This window comes from Coturnix japonica, chromosome 3 (genome assembly GCF_001577835.2).
Source record: "Coturnix japonica isolate 7356 chromosome 3, Coturnix japonica 2.1, whole genome shotgun sequence".
Taxonomy (NCBI): domain Eukaryota; kingdom Metazoa; phylum Chordata; class Aves; order Galliformes; family Phasianidae; genus Coturnix; species Coturnix japonica.
In genome coordinates, this window is record NC_029518.1 from 62689172 (window position 1) to 62714881 (window position 25710).

General features: G+C 39.3%; 1 protein-coding gene across 4 annotated transcripts in view; it reads right to left on the reverse strand.

Moving 5' to 3' along the window:
* LIN28B (lin-28 homolog B) overlaps nucleotides 1-25710 on the reverse strand; it is a 91514-nt gene that overhangs the window by 35819 nt on the left and 29985 nt on the right. For all 4 annotated transcript variants that reach the window (XM_015858705.2, XM_015858703.2, XM_032443921.1 and 1 more), the window contains one exon: nucleotides 1127-1311. In XM_015858705.2, the coding sequence (XP_015714191.1) occupies nucleotides 1127-1311 (185 nt within the window). The remainder of the gene's footprint in view (nucleotides 1-1126; nucleotides 1312-25710) is intronic.

The window sequence follows — 25710 nt, forward strand, 5'->3', positions numbered from 1 at the left end:
GTTCACAGTCCTTAGATTTCACAAAGAAAGTGAAAGAGGGACAATTATCATGTTGACCCCAGCCCTTAATTAAAAGAAAAAAAAGGGGGGGGGGAGAACAAAAAATAAAAATGAAATGAGGAGAAAAAAAAAAAAAAGGAATAAGAGTGAAGAGAACAAGGAAAAAAAGAAGAGAAAAGGAAAAGATGAAGCCTTTTGAACATAGTGAGGACAAGCAGAGTTCGTTTACATCCAGCAAATATTCTGATCCCTATTTTCTAGAGGCTGGGCAATGCTTCCTTTCCAGGTGACCACATCTTTCCCAAGCTATTTTTAGTTCCAGAATTTGCAGTGGAAGAGAGCCACTTATTTGTCATGTTGTAAATCATACAGTGCAGGGAAAACTTGGCTGCTGGGATGCTCTGAATGGGCTTTATATTCACAAGCTATACTCTTCCCTTCACTTCAGCTATGACTTACTGGTCTTGACATTGTCATGAGGAAAAAGGAGATTCAGGTAGAGGTAAGAATCACATAAAATACAAGTGCTTCCAGGAGGAAAGGCTGTCCTTAGGAAATAAAAGTGTATCTCTGGAGATTAAACATTAACCAGTAAAATACTATTACAATATTACTTCAGACCACCAACCATTATTACTTTCAGAAACTTCAGATACACTTTTCACCAAGTAAAAATAGAATTAACCAAATAACACATACCTCACTAATATTACTTTCAACCCTTCTGTACAGAACTACTGATGCACAGTTTAAAACGTCACTGCACACAACAGTCTCTTTGGCATGCACAGTTCTCAACTAAACACGACATTGCTTTGCCTGTATTCAGAGACCAACCTGTCTTCATACTCAATCTGCAGTATTTTCAAAACAGTACTACGTTCCTCTGCAGACTTCCTCTAATTCAATAAAGCCTTCTCAAGAAAAACCAATCAAGTGAGTGATTTATGTAGTTGTACAGGTACAGCTTAATAGCTTTAATCAAATTACTTCATTACATATAAAAGCACATTTACACAGAAGAGCTTCTTTTCACACATCAAAAAACGCTGAACACATAACTTCAAGAAAAACTTGCAAATGAAGAGAAAAAAAGAAGGGTAGAATAACAAAGTCAGGTAATTACCTATCTCCCTTTGGTTTTCTTTTTTGTACTGTCTTCCCTTTGGGTCGTCTTTCACTTCCTAAACAGGGGCTCCCACCAGGGCCTGTTACCCGTATTGATTCAAGGCCTTTGGAAGATTTCTTATAAGTAAATTCCACTGGTTCTCCTTCTTTCAGGCTTCTAAATCCTTCCATGTAAAGTTTGCTCTGCAAATAGGAAAAACACTCTTGGTTACCATTGTCTTAAAAGCAATATTTACATTCATAATCAACAGGACAAATTATTGTCTACAGCACAAGCACACAAACACACAAGTTGAGTAACAGCTTCTTCTGCATGAACTATCAGACGATACTACAAACTTTAATCCTGGAAACACTGAAAACACTGTTCAACACTGAACAAGTATTGTTTTTTTTTTTTTCCTTCATGAACAAAACTGAAATAACTGAATATTATTGATCTAAGAAGGCAGAGAAGCGCTGCAACCTTAAAATTCTAGGACAGCTGTAAGTGAGAAATCTTTTAAAATGAAATGGAAAGTACAGATCTGTGTTTTCATTCACAGAAAAGGACATTAACACAAGTGAAATAAATACTAGTATGTTGTCTAATATTACATAGTAGCAACTATCTTGGAGGAACTGAAATCAGCAGAAGCTCACCACTGATTTTAATGTAACAAAAATTTTTATATTGATTCCTATAAATTACATACAATAGTTAATTTACAACCCAGGACCAAAATGATGAATTTAACTCTTAAATAAAATGACGGTCAAGTTAATTTTGATAATATTTTTTGGGAAAAATAAAACTACAACAGACTGCTTCTACTAACCATTTATTCTAGAAGATATACATTTAATGAGCGAGATCAATTGGAAGTACAGAGTATTTTACAAAATCTCTGTCCATTTCCAAATGCATTCTTGTATTTTTTATACACGGACTATAAAACTTGTTTTCCTCTTTTGCTCATGAACTCTTCACAGAAAAGAAAGCAATTTATCAGTTGATACTTACCAGCTCTTCAGCACTCACTTGGCTGTGTCATGCAATTAAAGAGGGAATCTTCAACACAGGTAGTGTCCCACTCAACTACACGTCAAAAAGAACCAAGTGACATTTGTCTAAGTCACATCCACTGCCCCCATGTCCAACTAGAGAATGTGTTGACATAATAGAATCATAGAATTATTGAGATTGGAAAAGACTTTGAGGATCATCTAGTCCAACTGTCTATCTACCACCAAAATTTATTGGCTATAGGACTGAGTCCAGAGAGTGGTGGTCAATGGCTCAGTGTCTGGAAGGAGACCAGCAATGAATGGTGTCCCACAGGCAGTCAGTGCTGGGACTGACACTCTTTAGCATCTTCATCAGCGACATCAACAGACTAAATTGAAAATTAAAAGAAATATCCCAAAGTATTTTGTAATGAAACCATGCCAAAGAACACACACATATTCGCTTCAAAGAGCTCAATTACTGGACCAGCCAAGTCCACCCAGAAACAACCATTCATAAGGGAACAAGAAAATTCTGACGTTAGTCTGACAGAGAGATTCAGTTACTTCATTTTTCCAGCAGTGAGAAGCAAACCCCAACACAACTTCACTGGTTAGAGAAAGGCTAATTTCTGCCTATTTTTGTTTATCCAGTTGCACAGCTCTAGAACACATGGCTCTTCCAAAAAAAGTTTTAGGTGTTGTTAAGACAAATACTTGACAGGGAAGACAGTAGTTCTATATAAACCAGTAAACCATCCAGCATTATTTCAGGCAAGCCCTCCATTCTGAAATGTCTGCACAGCAGTAAAGGAATCTGCCACAGTGAAGACACACCAAAATTCAGAACGTGCCCAGAAGATGATACTACCGCTTGAAACAACAGATTTTGCCATTAATCCATCGGTAGACCCACCCAGACCTTTTCAACAACCATGAGGGAAATCTTGGTAAAAGGGCAGGTATTTTGTCCCCAAATAATACATATTGTTAACTGTTTCAAAATCAGGCCGTTATTACAAGAGTCGTCTGCTTATCACAAAGGGAACCTCAAGCAGATTAAACAGAAGCCTTGATTTTTCTGTAATACAGAATATGGCATGTACACTACTCTCTTTTTCTATAATTACAACCTAATGAAGATACAGTTAAGTCCACAGCAAGGCTTTTTCCTTTCCAAGTCTCAGTTTATAAAATAAACACCAAGAGGCTGATACCTGATATGCACGTAATGCCATATATTCTACTTCAAAAGAAAAAAGTACTTACTTAAAGTGCAACCTAAGACAAGACATTATCAGTAACCTAAAATGTTTCAATGTTTTGGTCATTTTGCTTCTAACAACAGAATTTTCACTTCCAAATAAAGCATACCAAGAAGAAGGTTTTTTAAAGTATCTTTACAAGCTGAAGTTATGATACAACTACCATGCTTTCATAAATCATGTATTAAGCAGGTTTTTGAATGCTTTTGTCCTCAAGCACTTCTTACAGTGGCAAAGGTTAAAAAAAAAAACCCACAGTCCAAATGACTTGCACAGCATCCTCTATAATGCACCTCAACAGCTTATCAATGCTACAGATAGATTTGGTGTACTTTGACTTACTGTGTGAACATGTGCAACACTGTCAGGCTGATCACAGACAGATTCTCTGTGGGTGCAGTAACAACTCAAAAATTTGGCATTTGGAAACCAGAAAAGAATAAAGAAATAAAAAATAAGATGTTTTAAACCCTTAAGTTAAGAATCCTCCTCAACTCTGCTAAGAGCTGGACAAAAAAATGTCTGTAAGTCAATAATTGAACATCACGAGTCCTAGCTCAGTATTTTCCTCACATTACTTAAACAAATAACTACTCCCACAATTACAAGCAGTCAGAATTTCAAGTCAGTGAACCATTCCTAGAGCGCTGAATGGGCTGTATGGGCACTCTGCCAATGAAGGAAGGGAAACTTAAAAGCACCATGCTTTTACCTCTTACTGTCTTTCAACTGTCACAGACTTTGCTGTTATTTTTACCAGAAGTCAATACAGTGCTATCAGACAGTTTGGAGTTTTTGGGTGCTTTTTTTTTTGACAGTGCCATTTAATTTTAAACACATCCAATTATTTCCTGATATTTTAGCTCACAACATAACATCTCACACATCTCCTTACAAGGAGCAACTTGGCCCAAAAAGCTGTGAACTTCACAACAGTAATAACTACAAAAAAAAAAAAAAAAACAAAAAACCCCACAACAGTGAAAAATCCAAAAATCACAAGTTCCTGAAACAAATCCCAAAATACAACAAATATAAATTGCATTAGCAAGACTGCCCCAGTGGAAGATATCACTTCTTTGACAGTGTCAGGGAACGCTTGCAACACTCTCTCAGCTCTACAAAAGAAAGGAAGTTTGGAATTCAGGCTTGTTACAGGGGTCTGATTTCTGATATTTAGTGTGCATTACTTTTATTAATCTGTCCAGGGGGTCAGGAGAACAAGTTCCCAGCATGTGCCTCCTCAGCACCTCGCAGCCATTTCTTGCTTGGGCTGTAAACAAGTGCTGGAGCAGGCATTAAATTCTTAGGGGGGAGGGAGTTAGTTGGTGGCAATTCTGCTCAGATCATTTATTTTCTGTATCTCTCATTTTTGCCTCTTTTTATCTAGTGATTGATTGATTGCTCTGTACAATGACCAGATGCCACCAGTATGCTGGGTTTCACAAAGTAAGAAAATGGTTTTCCCTCTGAAATTACCTACAATTAAATCCAGATACAAGGGATAGCATCCTGAAGCCTGGCCAGGCTAAAGGGCTGCTGCAAGAGTCCACCAAACTTTATTTTACGATGTTTGTAAAGATAGTGTATTTTTGCAGACAGAATGCTAAAACAAACAAAATAAAATCCACTGTGTTAAACAATAGCTTCTCAAAGAGCAGCAAGTCGCTCTGCATTTACACTGAACCTGAGGGCCGTGCATCCATGCTACAACCTAACCTCTTGCCACTCTTCCCTCCCGCTCCCTGCTCCTGCTGACCTTAAAGGTCTTTTCCTGCTCCTAGAGGCTTATCTTGCACCAAATCTGGCACTTCTCAGTCCTCCCCATAAGCCAATTTAACCCACTAATCTGACAGGAAACAAACTCAGTTAAAAAAAAAAAAAAAAAAAGGAAAAAAAAAAAGAAAAAGGTGAGGGGGAGGAGTAAGAGGAAGAGGAAATGGGGATAGATTTCTGTTTTTCCAGTGAGCTAAATCTGTTCACAGAATGGTTCAATGAGCTCCAGGGTGCATACAGTGGACACTGCAGCTACTGAAATTAGAACGTGCTACTTAGTATTTAACGTTAAAAAAAAAAAAACACACCACCACCACCAAAACATCAAACAACCAAAAACCACCTTCACAAAAAAAAAAAACACACCAAAAAAAGCCACATTACTAGTGACAGTACTGAATTTGCAGTTTGATTACATAAAATATTTCTAAGTTTACTTTAAAAATAAAGCTATTAAGATCTCCTTGCATTGCTCAAAGACTTACGCTTCAGGCGTCCGCCAGTGAAAAGCCACGTATACAACACATAGATGACATTTACGAGGCAGGGGAAACAATTTAATGTAACTTTACAACAGAGAAAGAACTGGTACCAAGTCAGGTACAGCAGTGCAGCTAACACACCACAGTTTCACATCCTTATTTACTTGGAATATGTTTCTGTCTTGCATTTCTTTCTTAGCTTATCTGCTCTTCCTTCCTTTCACATTATCATTTCACTACCAACAGCCCTGCTAGGAGATGGTCCTTGGTTATAAAGAGACAAGTAATTTCCCAACTTTCTCTTCATTTTTCATTACTTGGTGTTCAAGTTGAACCTCTTCTCCATTTGAGCCTCCAGTGTGTCAGTTTACTCAAGTCCACAGACTGGTTCATTCAACTAAACTAAGCCTTAAAAAAAACAATAGGCTACTGACTTTTTATCTCCCCATTTAAACCAAATTAACTGAGTTCATGCTTTGTCTTCATTTTTTTAAACAATCAATTTTTCTACAATGTCATCAATTCTTTGCAAATGATATTACTTCTATTCTGAATTACAGTTCTGGGAAGAAAATTAGAGATTATCATGTCCAGAAATACATCATCATTATAATAACCATACAATTATTATTTGAACTTAAATAACAGCCTGGCCTAAAAAATAGTCTAACTTTAATGATGCTATTCAACTAGTATTTCTCTCTTGTAATATTATTACTACACTCTCTGTATATAAATCCTTAACTAGAAGTCTACAGCAGGTTGGCCATGATCACTTCTCAACGTGATCTGATCAAACATTCTCTACTGCATTCATATTCAGCACCAGCGGTCCTAGTTTTGTATATTCCTGCAAAGAATCTGGATAACAAATGCCTCATTTGCTTCTCCCTGATCTCCCTCCACAGTAAGTACAATTTTCTGTTACAGCACAGCACCCATATGACTAGTCTTCTACTACTAGTTATTGCCTTTCCTTTGCTCAGAGCATTTGTGTTACGTGTACTATCCTCATTTACCCAATTTTCCTCCTCTGCTAACATGAATACGATGCTGGCCTCTCTTCTCGTTTCTTGTTTACCTGATTTCTCACCAGTCATGCCAGCAACAAGACAACAGCTTTAGGACACAGTTCAGACAGTTCCTCTTCCTCAACCTCAGTCTCACACTACTGACCCAGGAAGAAAACCGTTCATCTATTCTTGGTTGTGTAAGGCTTTTTGCTGTGCTTCATGAGTCAGGTCTCCAGAATCAAAAAGCCACCAGCACACCTCTACAGAAGCTTCTGTGTGTGTGAGTGCAGCCAGGGCAGGTAAGGAGAGACCACACTATTTCTTCTGATTGCATCTCATCACTATGTCACTTATGTTGCCTCTTTGATATGCTGAAACCACACCAATAATCCTAGGGGGCTTTAATACCCTCTAAAGTCTACCACTGAGGACTTTTTTCCTCATTGTCTCCCAGTGGTTGAACACATCCCACTGCCTTCACTGCTGCCTGGAAATACCATCTTATGGAGCTGTATGAATCTCCCCAGGATGGGGTTGTTCCCTTCCTACCTTTGACACTAACTCAATGCTGACCTGAGCAGTCACTTCATGCAGCAGAAGCTACCTTTCTTCTGTTACAGGTACCCTTGCCTGATGCAGGGCAATTCTGAAGAAACTCAGAGGGAGGGTGTTTCTACAACAATTAGGAACAAATGAATATCATCGCTCAGGCAGATTATCCTCTTAATTTTCATTAGAGGGAAGTTCTGGGCAGAGTATTTTTTAAGCCTTTTTTCTGTTGAAACCCAAACTACCCAGGCAGAGGTCAAGACAAGCAGTTATTGCAGCTTTTTTCACATTACCATCAGAATGGATGTGCCACAATAAGTCCTGGGCTGCTTCTTCTGGAGTAGGGGACTGTACCAAGACTCTTCAAACAAGAACAAAAACACAAACAAAAAACATGTGGAACACCAGAAAATCCGTAAGTGCCACTAAGTCTGGTTCTCTCATTTTTTCCACAGGGGATACAAATGGACCAAAATCTGCCTGGTGAATCTAACAGAGCTTTCTCCATTTTGGCACCTCTCCCATGAGTTTAATGGTGAGAGACAGAACACAATATGGCTATGATTCATTCTTGTTAAAAATACACCAAATACAGTGTGAACACAGTTGTCCCCTAAAGGATGTAGAAATCAGCCAATTTCAACAGAGTCCCATAAGCATAGATGGAACTGCAAGAGCACAGGAAGGCGCAATTTACAACCCACATACTTTGCTGCATTTTCCACACACTGAGAATTTCTCCAATAGAAAGCACTCAGTCAATGGTACAGTTGCTTCACCTAAAACTAAACCACAACTTCCTTCAGATTTACTACACATTTTTGGTGTCATTAACCATATTTTCAGAAGCAACTGCAGCACCTTCATTTTCCCTGTCTGCCCTACTCCATCTACAGCCTTTGTTCCTGTGCTTTTCTACTCACCTCCTAGCATGGCAATGGAAATCCCTATACCATATAAGAAGCCATATAAAGCATTTCCTTGCCAGATTCCTCCTATCATCTCAAGAGACTGCATATAATTAAAAAATAAATAAATAATATAGACCCAGACTGTGCTGTGCTAATTCAAGTGTTACAGGATCTTTTTACATGCACCTTTCTCTTTTCCTGTGCAGAAGTATCTTGGAAAAGAGCCATATTTTCACACTGCAAACCCTTAACTTCGATCTCTGCGAAGCTGTCCTTAGCCTTTAAATTGCATTTCAACCAGTGCTGAAAAATAATACCAGGAAAAAGTGAAGAGGTTTAGATGCTTTTTCGTGTCCTAGCTTTACAGAGAAAACAGTGTGTTTCAAGATTGGCAATTACAGTAGCCACAGGCTGACATATTTTACAAATGACTTAATATGTTAGTACAGAGACAGTTCAGCTCACCACATTCTCATGGCAAAACATACCAGAATTATATCATTTGTCTCTTTCTGAAATGTGGTGTAACAGCTAACTACCAGCTACTAAGGAACAGCAGCAGATTGTGGGGAGATGATACAGGGGCGATGCTGGTAGGTTAAATCAGTTACAAGCCAAACACACCATGGACAGAATGGATCTTTCCTGGGAACAGTAAGTTGTGTAGGACTGGAGAAGTGGGAAAGGATGGAGCTGAACAAGACGAGTGTGGCTGGATCCTGCTGGATCTCGGGAACTTGAAGTGGTCACGAGGCAAGGCATAAAGGAATGGAAGGACTGGGCCCTGCCATAAGACAAAGGGTGAAGCTTACAAGGAGTGAGCTGGGGCAACAGCCTGGCTGGAGGTTCAAGCTCAAACCCATCCCTGGATTGTCAACAGCCAACTGTTCCAGAGTTCTCAAAGCTGATAAACAAATTTGTCTCTCTTCCTAGGCTGTGAAAGCACAGGAGCAACTAAGGCCCTCTGCTACCACCTCTCCCTTTTTCCTTCATCTTCCCTTACCCTGGCTGGTCCCAGCTATCTGTGGACTGGAGCCCAAACTACCAACCTGTCATATCCTGTCCATAGGAGGAAGAAGTGGCCTAATTCCCAAAGATTCATTAGTCATTTACATATCCTCACAGCAGTACCACCAGACCCTAAGCTGAACAGTACAGCCTGAGAGACTGATGACACCAACCTCTTGGGTCCTCACCTCAGAAAATCTATATCCTCAACAAGGAGGATGCTTTCTGAAAGCCACCATCAGCTGCATTAGTGTAAAACCCTTCCATACTTGAACAACCTCTCTAATTCTTCAGAATGAAAAAAGCTGCCTGAAAGATATTGTGAGAAAGGGAGTGAGGGAGTAAGTGAGCACAGATGATACTTCAGCCAACCGAGAGTCACTATGCCCTAAGTAATCCAGAGATAAAAATCCATTATCTTGTAAAAAGGAACCTCTCTCAAATTGTTTTCAAGTTTTTGGGCAAATATTTTTCTTCCTTTTATAGTACAGATGTCCTTGACACCTGCTGAGGACTCACACTGCACTGCACAAGGTCCTGCACAAATCATACCAGCATGGCTTATCAGCAGGAAATAAGCAGATATTCTTAAATCGTTTGGAGCTCAGAATCTACATTTGCTATTTTTTAATCCAATTCTATTAAAATGTCAATATGTAAGTGAAAAGAAAGTAGAATACTTGTTTACAGAAAGCCAAACTCACCACCATAACTTAACGCACACAGAAATGACACAACTTGTGGGGCTGGAAAGTTAAGTGCTCATAAAGCAGAGAGGTGATAAAAAGGTGAACTTTTAATTTTGCTTAAAATTAATTTCACAACATAATACTGCACTATCAAAGCACAATTGAACAGTGGTGTTTACACCGTGTTAACTATTTCTGACTTGGGATTAAAGTTGTCTAGTATTTCTAAGGGTATTTTTTCCTCCAGTTGGTTTGTGTTATGGTTAATCTTCCTTAACTGTCCCTATAGAGCAAATTGTGCACTTTCTGATCTTTCCATTTTTTAAATCAGGTACTTCCTACAGCATCCCATCTGTTTTGTCAGGACTATGAATACCCATTCTAAGGACCAAATCAATACCTTAATAAAAGAACAGCTGTCTTTGAAGAATGAACATCAGGTCGCTTTATACTTCAAACCTTTATCACTTTCTTTGGATAACAGAGAGTGGAAGATCATCTCAGCACATCAGTTAGGGTACTAGAGAGAAATGAAAACCAGTAATAAATGTCTAACGGTCCAGACCTAACAGGAAATGAGGGGGTGATTTCAAGTTAAATTACATTTAGAAATACACAGCAATGGAAGGAGATAATGTTGATAATCGGAAAATTAACTTGAACTTATTACTCTGTAGCATATTTATAACCTCACTGTGAAATAGTTCTCTAAATAGTTGCATTTTAAAAACTGATGGAAGCTGGAAGAAGACATTTTGTTACCAAAGCATAACCGGTTTGGTTTTTGTTAGTTTCTTAGCAAGGAACACTTCCCAGGTTTCAGTGAAGCATCTCTGAATCTGCTGTCATAGAAATGGGAAAACAGCTTTTAAAGTAAAACCTCTCCAAAGCAAATGGAAGAAACTGAAGAGTCCTATATTGAAGACGACAAGATTTTTACTGCCAAGGATAACCCTTATTACCAGAGGTACTATGAAAGTAATCTAAACACTTAAAAATTTTGGCTTTTAAAATAGTATCACTATTGAATAATATTTTGTGTGGAAGTAATTGTGAAATTGGGGCGTCATGCATATGTCGCATTAATCAATTAACAGTAATGCTGGCTTCTGCTCAGATTACATAATGCAAAACTGTTTAAATACTACTTAAGACTCCAATACTGAATCTGTCATTTACACCCCAGTTGCACCACACTAAGCCTACAAACATAAATGCATCTTTCCCAAAGCCTCCTGAAAGAGGGTCAGACCAGCAGCAGCACAGTGATCCAAAGGAATTCCTTAAGGACAACAACTCTTGCAATCTGTTAACACAACTCTCTTATATTTATGGGGAAGAGGAGACCCAGAATCATTAGCCTCTTAACTCGGAATTTGTTTGGTTTTGTGAGCTTGCTATGCATCAAAGATGCATGGCCCTATGAAGAGTAGGCAGGTGATAAATTCTGATGTAATTACAAGGCAAATATTCCACAACAGAAATTCTTCCAAACACAAACTTATGGTCTGCCTCCATCATTTGATAACAGCTTTGCAGCAAGATGTGCAGCATGCCCAGGGACAGGGAGAGAAAGGCAAATCACACAGCTGTGCATGTGCTCACAGACCTGCCAATACTGACACCACCAGCTCCAAACTTGCCCACTCTACTGTGTACAGTCCTAAGGCAGCTCTCACCCCATCAAAAGGACCTTGGCTAAAAAAAAGAAATGGTTAAAGGCTTAAAATACACCCTCACCAGCAGTTTCCAAAGACAGCATACCTGGGGAGGAAGCTAACAGAACCAGAAGAGGCACAGGAGAAGGAAGGCAGTTCGGCAATTATTTAAACTGCGGTTACATGAACTCTAGCAACACATTCATCTGAACAGGTCAGCATCCATTTATGCAGTTCCTGACTTTCAGTTCTAGCAACAAATAGCTGTGGATATGCAGTGAAGTAAAACTTACCCAGAAAAAAAAAACAAAAACAAAAAAAGCTATGTATGGGAATGACTCAGCTTTCACCTAAGTGAGGTTCTGGAAGATGGTAGATGAAACTTACATGAAATAACCTGAAAACCTCCAGTAGGAACACGATAAACGCTTAAGAGTCAACAAAGGGAAGATCTGTTACCACTGTCATATGGGCATCCAAAAATACCACAACACTTCCCAAAATTATTTTTAACAGCCTTGAATAGTAGCGAGTAGACTGTTATGCACTCAAGTGACAGTCCCACCTGCAATGCTGTTATTGCTGCTCTTTAATTAGGCCCCTGAAAGCACTGCAACGCAGAATTAGTGAAGATAGATGTAAGTACTTGTGACGAGAACAGAGCAGACTCCGTTTATTTCCACACTCACTTTTTAAAGTGAGATTCTGCTTATTTAGTCAAAGATTGTCTCCATGTGACTCACAAGATTGCCACGGATATGGAAGGGGAGAATTGGGATCTACCAGTTGTCATCTGGGCTCCATACAACAAAACAAAGGAAATACAGGCTTGGATTGCACATCCTGTTCTTGCCAAGAGAGGAGGCCTGACAGCCCTGCTTGCATGCTGATGCACAGGGATGAGCTGGGGAGCAGATCTGCTTTAGCCAGAGGGGATAGCAAATAACAAAGAATCTTGCTTTCTCTTAGAATGCACAGGCAGGATTAAAGGTATAGATGAGCAGATGAGGATTTCACTGCCCACAGGACAAATAAGGTATTGATACCCAAACTTGCTTAAGATGTCCCCTGGAAAAAAAAAGTTCCACCTATTATTACATGACACATAATGTCTAATCACACAGACACTAAGAAAATGTTCTGTGGTACAATCTTAGTATTTCTGTTCACAAATGTAACCCAATAAATCTTTTCAGCAATTTGAACAATCAAAAAATACACTACTAATGGCCACATCCCTGAAAAACTACACTAATCCCAGAAACCAATCACAGTAGTGCAACGTGGAAAAGACAACCACACTTTTACAATGCTGATTTTAGTGTTAGTGAACACCACATCTATGAAGGTGCAGACATGAGACTACACGAGCTGCTCACCATGCACTGTCCTGCAGCACAGCAACTGGACAGTGGCCACACCATGGCTCTTAAGAACAAACGAACTAACAGCTTTCCTCCTTACAGCTACATAGTATTTCTGTATTCCACAGACCACTTAGGAATGACCATCAAGTCATAGGAGTAGCTGCCAAGAAAAAAAAGGAAAGCATAAGCTCACATTCATGGCTAGTCAGTGCTGAAATTTCTGCAGCTCATATACCTTGTGGGGCTTCTTATGGCTGGCTTTGTTTAGTGGACACAGGAATATTTCATCTAAGAAATGCCTTCAGATTAATCAGGTGCACAAATGACTGTTGTGATACTTTTGAGATAACAAATTTTAAGACAATAACAGAAAGTTAGGATTTTTAAGTTTAACACAAATTAGCTTGATTAACCAGTCTGATTTTCCCATCCCTCCCCCATAGAAGCAAGTCCCTGAAGCTAACAATGAGGAACTTAGAAGAGTCTTCTGAGAAGAGCTCCTGGCAGACAGTTAGAACACCAAAACGCACAAAGAGGCACCATGGCCACAGACACAGGGCTGCAGGATGCATGACTCTCCACACCCCATGCTTCCCTCTCCTGTAAGCCACTGAAACTAGAACAGCTGAATAGGCAAGAACGAGTATGACTAAAACATTCATGTTTTCGGTTCAACTGTGGATTTAGAAGAGCTGAACAATAAACTACCAAACAGATACCCATGCACTGCCAAGTGGTGTTATTTTCAGCCTTAATTAACATGATCTAAACTGACTGAAAGGCTTGCTTAGACAGTAAAAATGAGGACAGATTTGTGTTGTTAGAAGTGTACCACAGTATTTGTTAAGATCTGTCCTTTGACAAACATCTTCAGATACCCTGATTTACCAGAACTGGAAGACTCAGTTCCACAAACATTGCATGGGCAGGCAAAGCTACTTCACAGAGTTCACAGCTTTCCTTGTGATTTGCTGCCTCCTTCTTCCACGTATTTATGCTGATTTAGATTTGTGGGATGCTGCTGTCCCTTAGGTGTAGCTTTTAAAAACTAACAATCCCCCTGCACTATTTCTGAGAGGGTACAGATGGAAAATGAGCATCTGAAAACGTTCCTTGATTTTGCTATCAAGGAAAACATGTACTGCAAATGGACTCAGAGACACTTAAATCACAGATCTCTTTCTCTCACTCATCCCATCTTTGTGGTTCTACCATTGCTCCTAGCATGACACCATAAAGCCTGAAGGTCTATCACACTCTAGAGTCAAAACAAGCAGCAGCCATTTGTTGCCTGGTAAAAAGGGCATGGTACTAACTATGCGCTCCAGTAGCCCTCCAAACTCCTGCTGAGCCAAAAGCAGATCAATTCATCACATCTCAGAGTTGACACTATTACTACTAGAGAGGCAGCCATCAGTGATGCTCCTCTGAGATCTGAAAAACTCTTATCTACCACTGTATTAAAAAACCCAGTACGTATATGAACATTTGCTACATCTGTTTCATGTGCTTTTTCTGCCTCAGATGGTAACACTGCACAGTTCCCGATACAGCCTGCCCCCAAATCTTGGAAAGCTTTTGACTTAGTTGTATTCTAATTATCAGGCACATTTTTCCTCTTCTTTAACATGCTTCAACTTCAGAGCTTGACAAGAATTTCTAATAAAGAAATTGAAATACAATTAATAATGTGTTTAGATTTATAGCATATCCTAGTTACCTTCTATACTGTAACAGGTTCTACTCAAAACTGCTTGTAACACTTGGGTGCTACTGGCTTTTGCTCCATTCCCACAAAGCTTTTTGGTTAAATATGATATTTTGGCTTTTAAGTATAGAAGTAAAAATTACAAACTAGTTGTTCATGAAACAAGAATACTTGGCATTCTTGGCTACAATATCCTACTAAATTTCTAGGATTACGTACGGACAGTGATAGGTATATGGATTCTCTCTGCAGACACATACAGGCAACCTAGCTTCAGAAACTATTCCCACACTGACAGTAAAATATTACAATTACTCATGTAAACTCATTAAAGTCATTTTTAAAATTAAATAATTATGTTCTCAGGAAAAGGGAGTCACTCCATTTTGCTCTCCCCAGCTCCTGATGCAATTCCTTCCCCTGCACTGTGTACCCAACTCCCGCATTCATCTGAGTCATCATCAGTTTAAGTAGCTACGCTGTACAGAATTAAATTCTACAGATAACACTTTTAAACAGGTATAACTTGCCTGACTGTCTTGTGAGAGAGCCTGGGCCAGTGCAGAAAGACCAAGGATTGTTCTTTATGCTGCAACTCTCCTAAACAGGCTAAACTCTAATGTCACATCATAACTGCAGAGTACCAGTCACCTGAACCTCTAAAGGACAGATCAAGTTTAATAAATAAAGATAACTTTACAATGCTTTTCTTTGTGGGCTGTCTCATTAAAATAGTCATAAACTACATTAAGAATTCAAAAGGAAAGGGTTGAACAGTTCACAGAAAACCTGGAATTTTAAACAAAATCCTTCCGTCAATAATTATGAAGAGAAGCACAGACTTCTCCAGACAAGAGATTTTCGAAGTAAAAACACACTTCACTGGAGAATAAAAGCTTGTATTAATATACCAATTATATACAATTGATATCTGATAAAAATAAACATGTTTTTCATTTACTATATTACAAAGGAAGTCTCCAACCACCTGCAGGTATCAGAAAACTTAAAGATCAAATATGAACTCACATTTTAGACTGTAACTGTGGGCTCATCTTCACTACTGTTAAATCAATTGTACTTAACTCAATTACAATGAGGTAATTACATTAACATGAGTCAGTGCATCCACACATGGCATTTGCATGTGTACTTAGTGAACTGCTGTTACCTCCCACATTGCACAAATATTTCACTCAATCATACCAAGCAATATGCAGCTCAGGTCAGTTTCACCTGTGGTTCAAGCCAGTAGAAAACCACAGAGCTGACAAAAAGCAACAGGGCGCTACCTTCCAAAATGCCTCTATCCCACTCACATGGAGTAAACCTATTGCAAAGATATCCTTAAACAAGTACAAACTAAACTCTGCATGGGTTTACTTACCCACTCTAAGACTCCATATCATTTATAATTTACTATTACCTAATCCTCTTGGAAAGGAAACCAGAATACTCACAGACTATCCTTGAAATTTTCTATTATTAATCGGAGAGGTAAGGAATAAATGAATTAAATAAAGATGCCCTTATCCCAAGCTCCTGATTACATCTGCTGACAGCCACGTACGCACCCAGCAAGGGTCATTCCCTGGCTCTGAAGCAAAGTGGCATAGCATCACCTAGCATCTGTCTGATGACCTTCCGTCCTTCCCCATCTCTCCCTACCAGGCAGCTTGGCTGTACTCAGACTCCTGATCAGAGTAATGATGAGCACCTGCTATTCTGTCAGGTATGCCTGATACAGCAGAGAAGAAAAACCGCTAAGGAGTACCAAGCTACTCTTCACGGAGCATGGAGGCTGAGACGCCACTGTCTCAGCTTGCTCCTGTTTTCTTTATGCTAGATGCAGTTATAATGCCTGCAGAGTACCACTGATTTGGTAAATAAGGGAGACTTTCTGTCAGAAATCAGCCAGCTGCTTGCAGCAACTACATTCAAACCATCCGTGCCTTAATTTAAGCAAGATCCTGTGCTCTGTTGTGCCTCAGTGTCTGTGAGCACAGCTCAGTAACAATCCTGTCTTGCCTCTGGATCTCAGAAATATCTGCATAGCTTTTTAAACATAATCCACAAGCAGTTACTAAGAAACAGAATCCACAGCCAAGACTTGTAAAAAGCAGACCCACACATACAGAAAATAGCAAACGAATGCAACCTATTTATTTCCTATTAAAAGCTTACTTATAAGTAATTGCTACACAGCATTCAAGGGATTGATTCTAGGAACAGCTATCATGCCCGCTTCACAAAACTTGTGAATACCTCCTTGCACTGTACCAGGAAACTCATGACTGATAAAGATGGAAATTCAATGCTAACTTTACAATACATTCCCTGGCATTCAGGTAGCTGACATGGTTAACAAACAGTGGTTCTAAAATCCTATCAAAGGGAAGATGAAAGTCAGACAAAAGAAGAATATGACTTCAGAGACTCAAGGACAAGAGGAATGTACATTTCTCCGGTTCAGCTGAAGAAACTCTCTCTAAAACAACTTGAAACAGCTTGCTCATCTCAGGTGGCAAGGTGCAAATACACTTTAGCACAAAAAGTAAAGGATATAAGAAGATACTTCTTAGTGAATGCATTACTCTACGGATTTAGGTACAGATGCAAAAGGGACAAGAAAGACATTTGTTCTCAGGAACAAATAATATAAAATGCATTTATTTGAAAGGAATGATCAGTATTTAAATTGGTGTCATGTTTTTCAAGTGTTTTAAGTGTTGGAAAGCTGTAGGAAACTCAAAATTGGAAATGAAATCATCATTCGATTTAGAGCCTGGATACCTTTTCAGACAGATTGCTTTTAATTATTATTATTTTATTCTGGATTGCAAGAATAAACCACAAAAGATGTTACAAAACAAAAAGACCCCCCAAACCAACCAAACCAACACATGAACTGATCTTTCACAAAAAACCTTGCTATCATTCAGTATTAAAACTCTGACAATCTGTACAAAACATTAAGCCCTAGCTTAAAAGCACTGATTCATTTTAAGGATAAATAAGAACCCCCACTTTTCCGCTACCTTGGCAGCCTCTTTAATTCAACAGCAGTGTTCTCTGATCCTGCCTGTGTCCTGTGTGGCTGCAAGCTCACACAGTGGGGTCAAGAGAGAGCACAACCAGAAAACTCGTGGAAAACAAAAACAAAATGGAGGAGGGGCACCTTCAGAAGATGAAGGAAAGCCTGCAGAAATGCCTACAGCGCAGCAAACATTTTGCTCAGCTCTAAATGAGGTAAGGCTTCCTTTCAAATAGATGATCAGGAAAGAAAAACCTTCCTTGATCAACCTCACAAAGTTTCCAGAAGTGCTTATGAAGATATAGAAATTGGGAATTCATTGCAAAATGATGACCTACAATTGCAAAGCTAATGGAGACTAAATAGTTTATGAAGTTTCTTCTTTGTAAAATTAGAGATTTATATCTCTAATATATATATATATTTTCTTTTTGCTGAGAAAAGGTAGATATTGAATTATTCAGAACAATAACACATGCTATACAAATACCTTTCACACAGAAATTACATTTTATAGTCACTGTTATATGTAACATGGCTTTCACAGCTAATACTTCTATTAAAAATACGTTTATAAACAGCTGTTTTCTTGCATTAAATTTTTCACGTTTGCACTGTGTCCTCTTCCAACAAATGAAAACAGGCTAAATTGTGTACAGCTGATGTCACTGTGGTTGATTCCTCTAACTACCTGAAATTTGGAAATCAATACTAACCAGAAGAACAATGTACAAATAAAGATAAATTCTATTTTGCTCACTTAACTCAGTCTTTGCTTGAATAATGTGCCAAGTAATTCAATTCACTGTAACAGACTCAACACTGACATCCCCCACCCTCTTATCTGTGTGCCAGAAACAGTCGTACCTCTCTTGCTTAGTCCTCCATTAAGGTTAACTGTTCACTGCTGTGATCCACCTAGAGTGGGTACTTAACATCAGTGTACAACGCACACAAATCACTGTTGGCAACAGAAAGTTCCAAGTGAGTTTAATCAACTAATATCCTATGCCATAACCAAATGCTACTCAGAAGTTTAACCATTTCCTCATAATTACATGCTGTAGCTGAATGATTTTGTTTTTTTTTAAAAGGCTTACGCCAATTTTTCTTTCTAAAATAAATACCTAGTTGCACCTATGGGATGAGCAGCTACATACTCAACTTATATATAATTTTACACATGAATGATCATTTTACAAGGAGGGTCAAATGCTATTAACACAGAGTTTCACTTACAGGATCCATTCAGCAGCAGCAGCAATCTACCTATTAACTACAGTAAACCTTCTGACTTCGTTTTAAATAAGCAGCAACTGACCACATTATGCATATGCAGCCCCCATCAACACATAACAAATATCTCATGGGCAGAAGCCAGTCCAACCTACTCTCACAGTTTAAGAGGTCACCGTGCAACTTGCTGCACAAGGCATTCCTGCACACTTCCTTGATGTTGCCCATGGCAAAAGGAAACTCAATCACAATTACTTCCAGTAAAAAAAATCACAGAAATAGACATTCCCACTGTTTGCAGGACTGGGCTGCAAGTGCCTCTTGCTAAGGCGCCACTAGAAAGGCAGAGGTTCTATAAGATCCCTCCATGGGCACAGACTTACTCAACCCCTGCTCTTCTCCCAAGACTTTAATTCCTCCTATTGGAACTGCAGCATCTGGCATTTTTTGAAGCTGCACGCATCCATCCACTGCTGTCCTCAAGTAGCTCAAGTCTTTGTACAGCAAAAGGAAAATGCTAGGAGCTTGCTCGTACAAATTAAATTTAAACATGCAAACTGAATGACTCTTATCAGGTCAAATGGCATTGGGTTCTAATTCCTCCTGCAGCAGAACAGGGCACTAGAATTGACACAGAAGTGTGAACATGTGGAAGAGGAAGGGGTGAGATTGCTTCTTCTAGCCTAAGTCTACAGTGAGGTGACTTAAGGCAATAATGAAACTGCATGGCTAAAACCACACACGGGTTTTGTCCAGACGGAGAAATAAATGCATAAATAATCAAAACAAAAATCAAACCAAAACCTGAACAATAAACCAAAAACCAGAAACTCACCAAAACTGCAACTAACCGATCCCAAATGAAACAAAACCAACAACAACGACGAAAACCTAAAACTATTTCTTCAGCCACTATTTTTTTCCCTCCAAAATTGATGGAGAGGCTTAATTTATTTACAAATAATCTTGTATAATCAGCATAATTCTCAGGCTCGATAAAATGGGAATGAAAAAATAAGAAAGACTGGATGCATAACAACCAAAACGTCATTAAAGCACCAGCAAATGGAGTGACAGTGCACTCTCAGAGATTTGTGATTTCTGAACAGCTTTTCTACCACTTTGTGGATTGTAAAAGCAACGTTCAAAACCAGCATTAAAGAAAAAAAAAAAGTTACAAAGGTTAAAATAACTTGCAGACTCTAAAGGTAACATTATCTAAATGTCCCAGTTATCCAACACATGCAGTAAAACATCCTTGAGTTTTGTAAAGCAAGCCTACATTTAACTGAAAATCCACACCATACATGAATGTATTAAAACTACAGAAAACCCGAGGCAAAGTTATCAGTGTCTGAAACATGAAATACCTCTGCTTGATAAATGCTCTCACAAAGCATGTCACCTATTTGAATCCAACGATACAAGTAAAGGAGCCTTTAATCCCTGTGCTAGTGTATTTTGAAACAACCAGAAGGAACCTGGAAATCTGTGGGCACAAACTCCCTTGGTAACACATGTATCTAAAAAAAACCTGCAAGTAAAAATGTTATCAGAGGGAGCAGATGAGATTACAGAGAGCTGACAGGGGAGGAAGCAGCAAATGACACAATTTCACTGTAATCAATGGAATTACATCAAACTCGTTCCACAGGAGACTCTATCCCAGAGCAGCGAATCATTGCACACTACTCAAAGCCAGAAATTACATTTTTTTTTTTTTTTTTTTTAGATTTTCAAACATAAAAAGGATTTTTCTATTACACTAATGTGTCACAAACTCCAATTGGAGAACTTGCAGAACAGTTTTACACAACTCATGAATGCAGATGGAAAAAAACCAGCACCCTGAGACCCACATTAATGAAGACTGCTTCACTATAATCCCTTTGCAGAACTGTTGATGGTGAATGTATGCATTTTAAATGTGATATGTGAAATATAGATACATATACGTACACCTCCTTACTTTTAAAAATAAAAAACCTAACAGACTAACATTTCCTCCATAAAAACAACAAAAACCCCAGTGAAATTATAGTCCTTCTACAGAGCAAAAAAATCCCACTGAATCCATGTGAAATTTTGCCCAAGGCCAGCCTGAAGCAGACCATTTTTTAAGGGGTTAAGTTATAAAAGTTGCATTTAAGGCTCTAATCTTGAAACCTTTATTTACACGAACAGTTCTTCTTTCAAAGAACAAGGGTTTGCAAGATTGGAATCCTACAATCATTAATCTTTCTGAATGACTTTGTAGCATGAGGGGCTGTGTTCTCCTTCAAAACAAACAAAAGCAGATAATTCTGCTGGATATTTAGCAAAGCCCTCCTTTGTGCTGTCATGTTACAACATTCTGGAGCTAAACTGAAGAAAAATTTTAAGCCGTGAGGGGAAACAGCTTAAAAGTTATAACAAAATTGGCTGGTTCTTGCTATAAAACGTGTGTTTTACAGTTCTGAATATCTGTTAAAAGTACGGATATTCCAACACAACAAGTTGCTGGCTGCCATGTTAGGTTTGATCACAAAGAGGGGAAAATCCACCTATTTACTGCAAAAACAATCGAATTTCTAACTTTTTTCGTTATCCACATTTAACTGCGTGGAGCATTCTCCTTTTCCCCTGCAACATCCACACAGCCGCCAACGAATGTAGCCCTTCTCTGGTTTCATATGCTCGTGAAAAGGCGCTTGTGCTGGCGTCTTCAAAGTAGGTTTCAATGTGAATGGTGAAGGGGGGCCGAGGAGGAAAGAGAGAGAGAGAAAAAAAGGACGGCACCATCCCCCTGCCCGTAAACGCGCTTATCGCTGCTCTCTGGCAGGGCTAGGTGGGTGGCTTGGCCTCCCCGGCACTAGGTAGCGGCTAGGTGGCAGGGAAGCCAGCTTTCTTTCCACCTTTTTATCTTTTCTACCCCCCAAAAAAGCTCGGCACAGCCCCACGGAGCCGCCTGAGGGCCACGCGGGGCTCAGCACCCACGGGAACGCACTTCAGTTCACCTTCGCCCCCCACCCCCCGTGACTGACGAAGGGAAATCACGTGATGACAGCAGTGAAAGAAAAAGAAGTGTTTTCTTCCCCTTCTGCCGTGGAAGGGGGCAGGGAGGATAAAACTTGGCATTAGCCGCTTTACAGCCCTCCAGCCAAAAAGTCGCCACGGGCCGGGGTGAAGCTCAATGGGGGTCCATGTCAGAGCCGGAGCAACGGGGCGATGCTGCCACCGCCATCTTGGTGGGCAGCCCCACGGGCCTGGGCACGGCCAAAGCGCCGGCTGTGGGGACAGGGGATGGGGTGGTAGGGCTGCCCCAACCCCAGCTCACGTCTTCCAGACACCCTAAAATACCGAGACACTACCGTGGTGGTAAGCACCAGTACGACTAGCAGCAACCATAGGAAATAAATGGAAGTAGTCATGAAGGCGCTGCTATTTAATGGCTATGTCTTCAAGTTGGCACTTGAATACATTGATTTGCTCAGCGGTTGTCTGTAAGCCGGCCCTGCAGAAGGGAAAAGGTGAGCCTGCCCAGTGGCAGTGGGCAGACAGCTCAGGTTTTAGGGCTCAGAGAAGAATGAGCAGCGTTAATCCATTAATTCCAGCAGCACAGCCCCTCGGACATGACAGGCTGTAGCTGCCATACCTGACGCCTTGTCATTTAGATTCTCAAAGATATTAAACCACGCTTCCAGTTCTGTGCTATGTGCCGATTTTCTTTTAAGAAACAATTTAGGCCGTTGTTAAGAGGCTAATAAAAAGAAAATCTGGGAATCTTTTTCCATCAATCAGCAGCGCCATTAGCTGCAGGCAGAGGAGCGGTTACAAATGGCCCGAGGAGCGTACGGCAGTGAGCAGCCTGACCCCGGCTGGAGCAGGAGGGCTGCAACCTGAGCCAGGAGGGCACGAATTCCTGCCCTGTGCCCCCCCTGCTCAGTGCCCTTAAGGAGGCTCAGCCCTGCGGCTCTGAGGAGATCCAACCCGCAGGGCTGCCTGGCCACAAGAGCCAGAATGCAGCTCGCTTCTAGCGCCCGTTTGGTTAATATGGCTGAATTCCTTCGGTTAACATCAGTAATGGAGTCATATTGCTCGTTAAAAGCAAAAAACACAGCAGCCTTCCCTGCCTGCTTGGCTACCGGCATGAAAAAGCAGATTTGGATTGCCTTCGTCTTCCCATCAACTGATGGATTGATCTATATTTTACAAAGGTGCAGCTGACAACAGCAGAATTTTCAGCCGTGTTGCTCCTGGTGTTTGGTAGTGGTTTGCTGATGTTGACAGGTCAAAGCAATGATCTCAGAACAAAAAAAGAAAACAAAAATCCACCAAAAAACACCCACGATTCTTGCAGCACCTCCATTCATGCCTGTTTTAAACAAACAGAGGTGCTAACAGCCTTTATCCTGCAGCCCCTTCACTGCAGAGCAGCCCCACACGAACCACTTCCACGCCATCAGAGGCAACCTGCACTACTTGGATATTAGCAACTCAGCCCCCGACAAATAAAACTGGAGGAAAATACAGAATTCCTTGCAGGACCAAAGGCTTTCTTTCATCCATCTACACCAACAGCAGCACAGCAGTCAATAACTGACTGGCAAATCTCGACAGCAAGCAGAAAAACTGAGACTCAGAATCTCTATTTTTGGCCCCTTCTGGATCCTCATTATGCGGATTTGGAATGCACTGATCCAGAAGGGGACTGACAAATCTAAAGACCGTTGTGACAATAAGCATTGGTCTCTGCCACTCCTTTATGCAGCACAACCCAAACTGACCTACATTGTTAAAAATACTTCTTGAAATAGGCACTAATGCTGTAAAAGACAAATGTATTCATAGAAGCCTTGTTTTTAAGGGACCATGTGTTAATTCATGAGTATTTTTAACTTACACATCATTTCAAAATCTCAGCAGCTCTTTTTCCACAAAATATTTTGTCTAATAAATGTGTCTTTTTACTGCATAAGCAGTATTTTCCAGCATTTTTTGTTAAAGGAAGTGAAGATTACTATATCTCATACACATTTAGCATGTATGTTTGTTTCAAAACTAACTTCAATGCAGATCAAATACAAGCAAACTTTCCACATGTTAACTTCTTTGTTAAAAGACACAGAACTGTATATTTTATTCTCTTACATATTATCAGTTAAATATCTTCAAGCTAATCCTCTTTCAGACCTGAAATGCCAGGAATTTCAACTCGTCCATGGAACTGCAAAGCTACACTTAAAATAACCAAGTGAAAAGGGACAAAGGAAGTCGGTGGAATATTTTCAGTCATGTATGGTGTAAATAAAAGTAGTTCCATTTTTCTTAATGTGCTTTACAGCTTTATGTGCTGCATGAAATTTACATCAGTATTCAGCAACATGGTAAATTCACAAAAATCTAGTTATTACAAATGACTATTATTCAAATATACTGTACTTAATATGCTGTTAAATATTTAATTGCCACCGGGATAATTTTGAAGGTTGTGAAGCACTAGTAATCACTAGTAGAAACATCTGTATTGAATGATAGTTGGCATATGCAAAAAACCACAACCAACCTCACTTAGAAAAGTTTGATCAAATAAATTTATCTAATCTCCCAAACAAAACTGTCAGGAAAGAAAAAAACCTCGAGAAAACTGTGTTCTTACAGTAACTTCTTGACCACTTTGCCACTAACTTAACCTCTTAATTTTACTAACAATTGGACTCTGAAGCTTTGCAAAAGTATCCTGTACTTTTAAAATGCAAGTCAGGTAGAAGAAAGGAGTACAAAGCAGAAACTAAGCAAAGGTCTGCCAGTTCTTAACAATGTACCATGTAGATTAAATTCATTGTCCTAAAACCACAAATATTACAACACACTAAATTATTTCATGCCTATTGCCTCAATACTTCTCAAGAAACTCTAATATATCATCGGTGCATTTCATGATATCTACTGTGGTCAAAGTTGTTTTAACTCCCTTGTTTTCTAACAGAGGTTCATACCACTAAATAAAGAATCAATATTAAATTACAGATACATGGAAAACAAATTATAACTAAGCTAACTATTGCTTTTTTGAGAGCAGCACTGACAGAAACAATTATGGACTCACCTATAGAGAACTATTAATACATAGATCACAGAACATCAGAACATTTCAAACACTGAATACACTATCAAACAGAGAACGCACAAATAAATTTTGAAGGACACTGCTTCAGCTGTAGCCATTTTAACAGTCTAACCTCGGTCCATTTACAGTTATCCCCAGTTTAATAATAGTTCTTCCTCAGCTGACCATTTTTCTGTGTGAAGAAAGTTAGCAATAAATCCATGTAAGCACGGATGGAGCGGGCTATCAGTTTCCAATAAGACCGCAATTGCTTTCTGTTAAAAAGGAAACTGCTATAGCAAAAAAATAAGATGACTGACATGAAAATAGAACAAAACCCCCCAAAATGCATTTTTTTTTGGTACAAAGTTCTTTGCTAAATACTAATGAAAATATATAGGAATAGATCAAATTTAATGGAACCTTTTCAACCTGAATGTTTTGAGTTAAATAATTTAAAACATTTTCCCATGCGATAGGTCATCATATTTAGATTTCACTTTAAAACAACAACTTGAGGCAAAGGTGGCATTGCTACCAGGAGAATCTGTAGTCTTCTTTCTTGATGCAGGTAACAGTCTATAACTCAGGAGAACTACTTCTCTTGCAAATAGAAGGGAATGTGTAGCATTTACTGCTGCATTAAATGTTAACAGAAACAAAAATTAACAGAAATAAGATAAAAAAATCTTCACAACTGGATGACAGATTTTGTCTTCCTAAGTACCATATTTCTGTCTGAAAATCTTGAATACAAGTTTCAACTTGACACCGTACCTCTTCAAATCTTTTGCTCTCTACCACCTACAGT